General features: G+C 36.0%; 1 protein-coding gene and 1 pseudogene across 1 annotated transcript; both read left to right on the top strand.

The window, feature by feature from the left end:
- Positions 1-1,198: 1,198 nt before the first annotated feature.
- Olfr996 (olfactory receptor 996) lies at positions 1,199-2,266 on the top strand. Its single transcript, NM_146437.2, has one exon. It carries the CDS (start codon positions 1,225-1,227, stop codon positions 2,167-2,169), a length of 945 nt encoding a protein of 314 aa, NP_666648.2. The 5' UTR covers positions 1,199-1,224; the 3' UTR covers positions 2,170-2,266.
- On the top strand, positions 7,088-8,023 carry Olfr997-ps1 (olfactory receptor 997, pseudogene 1; annotated as a pseudogene).

Consider the following 10,800-nt stretch of genomic DNA (forward strand, 5'->3'; position numbering starts at 1 on the left):
GCAGACTGGGTCTCCAATGGTATGGCTTGCCAAGTGGAAAAGACCAATTGTTGAGTTATCCCAAGGGATTCCCATTGTCTCTGTCACTCCTGACTTGGGATAATAAGTACATACCAGCAAGTCTAACTTTTAAAATGGGAATAATAGGGAGCAAATTTTAGTACTCACATTTGTAGGCTAAGAACTTAAAAACCTGACATTTTCCAAACCATGTAAGATGGTTTCATTATTCCACCACAGAGTAAGATGAACAAATACAGAGTAATTTTTAGTACAAGCAAAATTTTAAAATCAAGGGACATATTAGATCAATGTAGTAACTAACTCTTTTTAAATTTATTTTGTTTATTCATTTTACATCCTGTATACTGCCCCCTCTCGCCACTCCCTCCCACATTCCTTTCACCATCCACCCTCTATTATCCTTTGAGCTGCTAGGGTCCTCCTGGGTAATCCCTCCACCTTGGTATTTTATGTCTGAGAGGCTAGTTGCTTCTCATTGAGGCCTGTCAAGGCGTGCCAGCTAGTATATAGTAGAACATATTCCACATACAGGCAAAAGCTTTTGGGATAGCCCCTGTTCCAGTTTTTTGGAACCCACATGAAGGCCAAGCTGCATACACATCTGTTACATATGAATGGAAAGACCTAGGTCCACCTGTGTATATTTTGGTTGGTGTTTAAGAGTCTGAGAGCCCCATTATCTTGTCTACAAGAAATACAGGCAGGGGGGATGGAGCAGAAACTGAGGGAGTGGCCAACCAATAAATGGCCCAACTTGAGACCCATCCCATGGGCAAGCACCAATTCCTAACATTATTGATAGAATGAATCTTGCAGACAGAAACATGTTGTCTTCTGAGAGGCTACACCCAGAAGTTGACTAGACAGATACAGACTCCCACAGATCAAAAGTGGAGGAAGCTTGGTGACTCTTATGGAAGAATAGTAGAAAAGATTGCAGTTGCCAAAGGGATATGAACTCCACAGGAAGACCAAAAGAGTAACATAACTCTTGATGGAAGAGAGTTCAGATTCCAAAGATCTCAAGGTGTAAATTACTGAAGTCTACATAGGAATTTTGCTCAGATCTAATAGGAATATCTATGTTCAATACTGCTGACAGATATCTAAAATAGACCTACTGCCACTGATTTCATAATCATTTGAGTGAGTTTCTAGTAAATCAAAATTGTTATTCTCTTGACAGATTCCAACTGACCAATGGAAGAAAAGAATCAGACTGTCATGCCTGAGTTTCTCTTCCTTGGTATTACAGATAACTTCCATCAGAAGATTGTCATCTTCATCATCTTTTTCTTTGTTTATCTTGTCACTCTTGGGGGTAATGTGGGGATGATCGCTCTCATATGGTTGGACCCCAGGCTGCACACACCTATGTACTTTTTTCTCAGCCAACTGTCTTTTGTAGATGTGTCTTCCTCTTCTTCCATAGCTCCCAAGATGCTGTGTGACATTTTTGCAAGGAACAAAGCCATCTCTTTTGTGGGCTGTGCAGCACAGATGTGGTTCTTTGGTCTCTTTGTGGCAACTGAATGCTTTCTCCTGGCTGCCATGGCATATGATCGGTATGCAGCCATATGTAAGCCCTTGCTGTACACACTTATTATGTCTCCACATCTCTCTGTGTTATTGGTTATTGGGCCTTATGCCATTGCTCTTATAAGTACAACAACACACACAACTTTGACCTTTTGCTTACCATTCTGTGGTCCATATATTATCAACCACTTTTTCTGTGACATTTCCCCATTGCTGTCTCTAGCATGTTCTGACACCCACATAAATAAGTTGGTGCTTTTTGTCTTGGCTGGCACAGTAGGTGTGCTCAGTGGACTGATAATCCTGGTGTCCTATGTTTGCATCTTGAAGGCAATTTTGAAGATTCAGACAGCCAATGGGAGACGAAAAGCCTTCTCAACTTGTTCCTCTCACTTGGCAACTGTCTCTATCCTGTATGGGACTCTTTTCTTCATCTATGTTAGACCCAATGTCAGTTCCTCCTTGAATATTAATAAAGTGATCTCTTTATTTTACACGATGGTGATTCCCATGTTGAATCCCCTCATCTACAGCTTGAGGAACCAAGAGGTAAAAAATGCATTCAGGAGAACTTTGGAGAAGAAGCACTTCCTAACTGGTGCTTAAGATAGAATTCTTTCTATCTATGTTGTGACATATCTATGTTGTGAGAGCAAAATATAAGGCAAAGACCACTAGAGTGAGAACAAGAGGCTGCAAGGGAGTCCTTGTTCTGCCTGATCACAACCTATTTCACAACCTTGTGGCAGAACTTGAGATACTTCATTACAGATTTATCACTTTTAGTCAATTTAACTGCACATTGAAATATTTTAGTGAATCATGTCTCTTCAAGGTAAGAACAATATTTTGGACACAATATTTTAAATAATGGCTGATGCAAATGAAACTGAAATGAAGGAAGTTTAAACCCTGGCAAAAACTTATACATTTCAAAATTTTGGCTAAATACAGTCCTAGGAACAGAAGATACTTGTAGGCTTGTTTGTTTTTAAGGATCTACTTCTATGTGTATGGATATTTTGCCTCATGTATGTAAATGTAACATGCGTATAAAGTGTCTGAAGGGTCCAAAATGTGCACAGGTGCCCTTGAATTACAGACAGTTGTAACCTACCACTTGTGTGCTGGGAATTGAACCCAGGCTTCCTGGAAGAGCAGTGAGTGTTCTGAACTGATGGGGCATCTCTCCAGCCCCCTATAGTGTTATTTTTGGTAGAAGATTTTGAAAGTAGCTTTCAAAATATCTGTAGAAATATGTTTATGTAAAAATTTCTATTTCTCTCTCAAGTATCATAAGCATGTTCCTGCTAAAATTTTCAAATGGAATGTAAAGAGCTGCAATATATCACTTACCTTAAAGAATAATTTGACTGTGCCTGCCTTTTGTCTTCCTTTCTTTCTTTGTCTTTTCTCTCTGTCTCTCCTCTCTGTGTCTGTCTGTCTCCGTCTCCGTCTCTCTCTCTCTCTCTTGGTTGTGCAAGTGTGTGTGTGTGTGTGTGTGTGTGTGTTTGTGTGTATAGGCTTATGTGTACCACCATGGTACACATGTGGAGTTCAGAAGACATTTCAGCCTTCATATTTTACTCTTGTGGTGGATCCCTCCACACTGTAGGCTGGCTAGCCCACCAGCTTTTAGAAATTTTTCTGGTTCTGCTCCACATCTTGTTGTAAAGTCACTGAGGTTACAGATGTGAACTATACAGAAGTCTTTGGATGGGTACTAGAGATCTGAAATCTGGACCTTAAGTTTCCATAGGAAGCACCTTAATGTTTGAGCTATTTCTACCTGTGATAAAATCTCTTTAAAAGACTTTTACAGGTCCTATCTTCACAGAAACAAACATTCTTAACTTCATTATTAAGTCTTATTTATGCTATCACTTTTTGGCAGCACTTACATTTTTGACCAATCCCTTTAAGAATGAATGCATCACACTAAAATAAAATTGGAACAAGAATATATATAAGCACCTTATAAGTTCACTGAGAGTTGCATCTACAATACCACCATTGAACCAGATGCTAATATTTTAGTTTCACTAGTACAAATATACCACCAGCTTTATGCTGGTCTGTTTTCTTTTACTTTTTAAAACAAAATATAAAAAAAGAATGTTGTTTTATTACTTAACTATGCTCATTTATTAGTGATCAGAAACTTGAGATCTTGCTAGTTTTAAGTGGCTTTCTGAAGGAGGGAACAAATAAAATTAATATATTATAGTGTTTTTGCTAATCTGTGGTGGCAGATGTCATGCAAATCATATGCAGATTGCTTTTTCCTGATCCATTTTTGCTAGTGTTTGTGTATTAAATGTGTGGCCCAAGACAATTCTCTGTCCAGTGTATGTGAACGAAGCTGGAAATTGGACACCTGCTCTATAGTGTTTATCACAGTAAGACCATTTTGTTCTTTGTATGTAAAGGCAGTCTGCAGTTTATCAGAGAAGGAGAGATTTGTTTGTTTGTTTGCTTGCTCGCTTGTTTTTTGTGTTTGTTGTAAAGCAAGACAATTCAGGAGAGCCATCAAACCTTTCTAACTCTTCCATAGATACCTTAATACCATTTCTTAGTGTTCAAGTCTTTCACAGTCTTAACGTGTTTTCTTTTTCTTTTTCTTTCTTTTTGTTTTTACAGCCTCTCACTGTGTAGCTCTGGCTGTCCTCAGACTCACTAAGTATAAAACCTTGAACTGCCTTGAACTCACAAAGATCTGCTTGCTTCTGCCTCCCTGGTGCTAAGATTAAGGTATGCACCAACAATCCCCCCCTTTTTATTTTCCTTCCCAAGCTTTGATATGAGACTTGCAGATGTTGTGAATGTAGCTTCTCTGTTATCATTTTTCTCACCGTTTTTTTTTTTTTTTTTTTTTTTTTTTTTTTTTTCTGTTCAGGCTTTTCTTTCATGTTATTTGGTCATTGATAGAAGGCAGTGATCTTGTTCTTCCTCATCCGATTTTAAATTAGCTAAGATATTTCTTAAAAAAAAACAAAAAATGACGTACTTTTGGCCAACTTACCTATGAAAACATGAGAAAAAACTGAGATTGAAACCACAATAATATACCACCTCACTACTTGACATTGATTATTAAATAAAAGAAAGAAAAAAGTCTTATTGAATGCCTACAAGGCTGTGATAAATCAAACAGCCAGAAGGTAAATTATTGAAACCAGCGTGGGAAACACTGTGGAAGTGGTTCAAAGTGGAAATAAAAACATCATAAAATACAGCCCTATCATTACTGTGTATGTCTTTAAAGGAAATGATGAAACTCACACATAAGATCTGCACATGATCTTTATTACAATGCTACTAACAATTATCCAGAGAGAAAATCACTGTGACTATCAACAAAAATTAAGAAAATACTGTTTATACACACAGTATAATAATAGTCAGTCACTGAAGCCATCAAATCCTTCCATTCATGACAAATAACAATCAATATACCCTAATAAAATTAAATTAAAATAAAAAAAAATAAAACAGGGATCTCTTGATAAAGAGATCTCATGGAGAAAGACACACACTTGTGCATAACATATATACATGCAGAATTTTCTCAAAAATGGTTTCTCTGAGATAAGACACACTTATGGAATAATAACCAAATACTGCTGAAATCCTGTTAATTTTGCCTCTGCAAGTGTATGTAAGCCTTTGAGGCTTTAATTCTTTGGGGACCTGGCTCTGAATTATTGTTTGCTTCCAGAATGAGTTCTCTGATGGTGTGCTTTACCTGAATCAGGGACTGTCTCTTCATGTCCTTGACGGGAAGTTTATTTTTTTTTAACTAACTGCCTAGAATCTCGCAAGAGAGAGTTACCACCATGCAAAGTGTTTAATCATTATTTCTTTCAGAAAATGGTCATAGCTCTTGAAGCTGTTAAAGGTGATACAAGAAAATGTGAGTACATTACAGTTTGGACTATGGTATGTGTTTGAAATATGGAAGAGAAACACCATGAAACATCTGAACTTTGAAACTCCCCATTGTGGATTCTCTGAAGGGATCAGGCTTAGGTATTTTGTTGACATTGTCATAAGACTATAAACCATAGCATGTGTGGAGTTTTCTAAAATAATCTACCTGGATTTTGAAAAATTATACAAAATATTATACAATATATTTTGAATACAAATGTCCTTTACTGAGAATTTCTAGGAGATTTTAAGTGTCTCATATTTTCCTTCATGAACAAGAACAAACTGTGAATAGGTGCATTTGTAATGTTATATGATAATTAAACAGAAACAATCATTCTGCAATTTATGCGTGTGTCAAAACACTACCTTGTAAATGTGAATGTGAAACTTTCATTACCATTAAAAATGTATATTCTCTATTGTAGTAATTGTATTAATAATGTTCTAGAGGAGAGAGAAGACCACAATAGACATGATGGGTGTAAAGATTTCACTCCACAGAAGATTTAAAGAAACACTTTTAAATGAACACATAAATAAAACTTAAATAGATAACTAGTGATTGGCAACAAAATATAAGAGCAGGATACTATATTATCCTTTATGCTCACAAAACACATAGCACTAAATGGATGACTAAAACATTCAGCAGTATATAATGATTCTAATGAAAATTGGGTTTAGTCTGTTATTGCACTAAGTATTATGCACGTAGCCTTAATATAAGAAATTCACAAAGAGTATATTTCACTCTATTTAATATATTATACAGTAAGCTGAAATATTGGGGATAATATAATGCTGCATTTTTGTTTATTCAAGGAGGGGCATAATTGACTCTCATAAATAATTTTTTAATGTAAATCATACTATGTAATCATATTGTTCTATAAATCTGAAATGGCTTAGACTTTCTTAACTGAATCACTTATAAATAGTCTCTTGAATACTTATAATTTACAGTTATTTTATATGTGTTATCACTATAGTTTTTCAGGAATAATAAGAGTTTATATAAAATATATGAAATATTGTATTATTTGTACTCAGTAAACCTTAATTTCTACTATAATATTGAGAGTCAGATCTCATAATCTCAGAGGATGAAACTCTCATGTTATTATATTCTTTTGTTAAAGTTATATATATTCCCTTTCATTTCTTCTCTACTTTGCATGCAAGATTATTGATGTTTCATGTTGCCTTTTAAATGATATCTATCCCATGGCTTATATATATTTTTATTTTTAAAGAAAGACCTTTATGAATGTGAACAAGTTCATCTCAAAACACATCTCAAATCCAATTGTATATTTAATGTGATGGAATTTAGATCATATGCTCGGACAATTCTTAGCGATACAGAAGCTAAGCATATCAAGGCGAAGTTACCAAAGAATATACAGAGTATTTGTAGAATGAACCAGAAACAGAATTTAGAAATACTGCCAAATACAAGAAAATTGCCCTACTCTCTTTTAAAAAACCTGCTTAAGGCAACTTGTCACTGAATTAAAACATCATTTGTAATTGTTGGTGATAGTTTGTAATAAAGCAACACAGTTTGTCTCATCACAGAACTGGTCTGACAATGGAAGATAAGAATGAGACCATAGTGAGTGAGTTTTTATTTCTGAGCCTCACAAATCGTCTCTATCAGAAGATTATACTTTTCATCCTGCTCCTCTTTATCTTGTGACACTGGGGGGGGGCAACTTGGGTATGGTCACTGTAATATGGGTGGACCCCAGATTTCATACTTCTATGTACATTTTATTAGCCACTTGTCTTTTGTAGATATGTGTTCCTCTTCTTCCATAGCTCCTAGGATGCTGTATGATATATTTACAGAGAAAATAAAAACATCTCCTTTGTGTGTTGTACTGTATAGTTATGGTTTGCTGGTCTTTTTGAGGGAACTGAGTGTTTCCTCCTAGCTGCCATGGCATATGATCAGTACACAGCCACGTGTAAGCCCTTACTGTATACTCTAATTATGTCCAAGAGGGTCTGTGCACAGTTTGTCATTTGGCCTTATCTTCTGGCTGCTATAAACATCAAAACTCATGAAACCTTGACCTTTTGCTTACCATTTTGTGGTTCCAATACTATCAACATTTCTTCTGTGATATTTCCCCAATGCTTGTCTTAGCATGTGCTGACTCCTCCATCAACAAGATAGTGGTCTTTGTCTTGGATGGAGCAATAGGAGTGTTTAGTGGTGTGATCATCACAGTCTCCTACATCTCTATTTTGATGGCCATCTTGAAGATCCAGACCACTAACAGGAGAATGAAAGACTTCTCTACTTATTCCTCTCACTTGGCAGGTGTCTCTATCCAGTATGGAACTGTGCTCTTCATCTATGTTCGACCTAGTACATATACTGAACACGAATAAAGTTATTTCTCTATTTTATACTGTCATGATTTCCATGCTGAATCCCCTGATCTATAGCTTGAGGAACAAGGAAGTGAAAAATGCACTCAGAAGAAAAGTACAAAGGAAACATTTTTCAAGAGATTGGTAAGGCCAAACTCTATTATGCTATGCCTTAGTTGTCAGTGCCAAATATATACTTGAAAAAGACATATAGATGTTCTTTTAATTAATAGATTATTTGAAGAAAATGAAGAATTTTCAGTATCTTTTACTGCCTGTCTGTGTTTTTCTGACACAGTGTTGAAAAATTTAATGAGGTGGACTGAGTATATATATATATATATATATATATATATACATATATATATATATATATATATGTATATATATATATATATATATACTTAACATACTTATTGAAGAACATATTTGTACAATGGCAAAAATATACTTGGAAACAAAAAGCAAATACATACATAATATTAACTGTGTCAATACTTTTTAATTAGTTATAAAGACAAAAATTTCATGAAACTAAAGCAACATGAACTTGATTTGAAAGAAAAAGTGTATGTCTATAATATTCTCATTTTAAAATTTCAGCATTTACCTACTTATTTATTTATTTATTTATTTATTTGGGCATGCATGTGTTCAGAGTTGGTTTTCACCTTTCAAAATGTACATTCTAGGGACTTAACTCAGCTCTTCAGCTTGGTGGAAGATGCATTTTCCCATGGAGCTACTTTCTTCAATCAATTAGTGACTTAGGGACTGTTTCAATATTTTTTTTATGGTTCTTAGAAGACGAATGTTGATATTGTCAACTCCACTTTTGAGACTGTTTATATTTTCTGCCCCATCAGTTCTTCAGCTTCCCACTATTTTGAAGTTTTGTTTTTAGACACTTGATTTTAGAATTATTAAGTGTTCTTGATAAGTTGGTCCATTTGTCCATATCATAGGTTTGTCTCCTCTCTCCTTGGTCAGTTTATTTACTCTAGTACTTACTTTGTCATTTGTTAACATAGCTTCATGGAGACATTTCATTTTAGAAACAGATGTTCATAGAAGTTATAAGGAAGCTACCAATAAAATACTGGGCGAGATAAAAGAATTATGTACTCTCTCTTCCTAATGGGGATGAACTAACAGTACAACCTATGTCATCTGACTTCACAGGGTCTTATCTCTTATGGAGCCTTCTGTGATGAGCTGTTTCTAATTTCCAGCTCTGGTCTTACCTCATACTTCTCAGCTTTACCTTTACCTCCAGTTCAGAAAATCTCACTGGTCTTCTTTTTCTAGATGATTCTCTGCCTGGAAGTGTTCTTGCCCACTTAGCTTTTTGTGATGTGATGTCATTTAGGAGTCAAGTAGTTGATGTTATTTATTTATTTTTATTAAAACTTTCTCACCTGGAAGTAAGTAGAAGTAAGCAAATGATGTTTGGCACTGATATGCACTTTTCATGTGAATATCTTCTCTTCAGTTCCTATATAGATGACCTTATGAAAATAAGTATACCAGAGAGAGTTGTGTTACCCTGTGTTGGACACTCTGAGTGTCTGAATATCCTGCCACCTAATGAGTGACAAATCACTAGAAGAAAGGTCAGACAATATTAAAATCTCATTGAAATTGACAAAGTATAAACTGTGTCAATGTTGTTCCTTCAGAATAAAGAAAAATTTACTTTAAGCAAGGCAAATTACTGTTCATTACATTAGTCTTTGCTGATAGAATACAGAGTCCTCTTATAAGCTCATTGACTCTGTAGGAGAAAGATAGGATAAAAAAGTAGAGAGCAGACTGTTATAGATGTGTAAGAGGAAAGAAGGGGAGACATAAAAAGGTAATAGAGGAGATGAAGATGATTATATATCATATGCACAGGTAAGCACATTTTGAGAACAACTATTGCCTTGTAATACATTTGTATAGGGTGATTTAAAAATTCAAGGTAACTCTTTGGTTGGTGGTCTAGTTCCTGGGAGCTCTGGATGGTCTAGTTAGTTGATATTGATGTTCTTCCTATGGGTTGCAATCCCTTCAGCTTCTTCTGTCCTTCCCTCAACAATTCCTTTGGGGTCCCCGTGCTCAGTCTGATGGTTGGCTCTGAGTATATGCATCTGTATTGGTGGGATGCTGGCCGAACCTCTTAAGGAACAGCTATACCAGGCCCCTGTCAGCAAGTACTTCTTGGCCTCAGCAATAGTGTCTGGGTTTGGTGCCTGCAGATGGGATGCATTCCTAGGTAGGGTGGTCTGAATGTCATTTCCTTCAGGCTCTGCTCCTTTTTTGTTCCTGTATTTCCTTTAAATAAGAAAAATTCTGTTACAAATGGAGGGACCCATAGCTCAAGCTACTTATGTAGCAGGGAATTGACTTATCTTGCATCAATGGTAGGGGAGGCCCCTGGTTCTGTGGAGGCTTAATAACCCTGTATAAGGGGATGCTAGATTCATGAAGCTGGAATGGGTGAATGGGTGGGTGGGTGAGGGAGCAGCCTTATAAATGCAAAGGGTGGTGGGAATGGGATGTTGGGTTTGTAGAGGGGAACCTGAGAAGGGTGACAACATTTGAAAAGTAAATAAATAAAATAACCAACAAAAATTCAAGGTAAAAAAGAAGGTCTTCTTAGCAAGTAAGAACACACACACACACACACACACACACACACACACACACACACAGTCCCCACTCCTAACACAGAGAGAGTTGCATTAAGAATAAAACATTGTTAGAAAGTAATACAGCTGTGATGCTGTTGAAATTATGTTAATTTTGTCCCTTTAGGAGTGAGCTCCTGAGACTAAGCTCTTTAGGGACCTGGCTTTGAGTTACAGATAGCTCCGGATGATAGTCTTTATTTTGTGCAGTCAGTGGGTGAACATTCATCCAGGAACTCTTTCTTTATGA

Source organism: Mus musculus, chromosome 2, assembly GCF_000001635.26.
Source record: "Mus musculus strain C57BL/6J chromosome 2, GRCm38.p6 C57BL/6J".
Lineage (NCBI taxonomy): Eukaryota > Metazoa > Chordata > Mammalia > Rodentia > Muridae > Mus > Mus musculus.

Excerpts from the sequence above, each read along its gene's own strand:
- Olfr996 (NM_146437.2), top strand. The coding sequence starts at position 1,225 with ATGGAAGAAAAGAATCAGACTGTCATGCCTGAGTTTCTCTTCCTTGGT.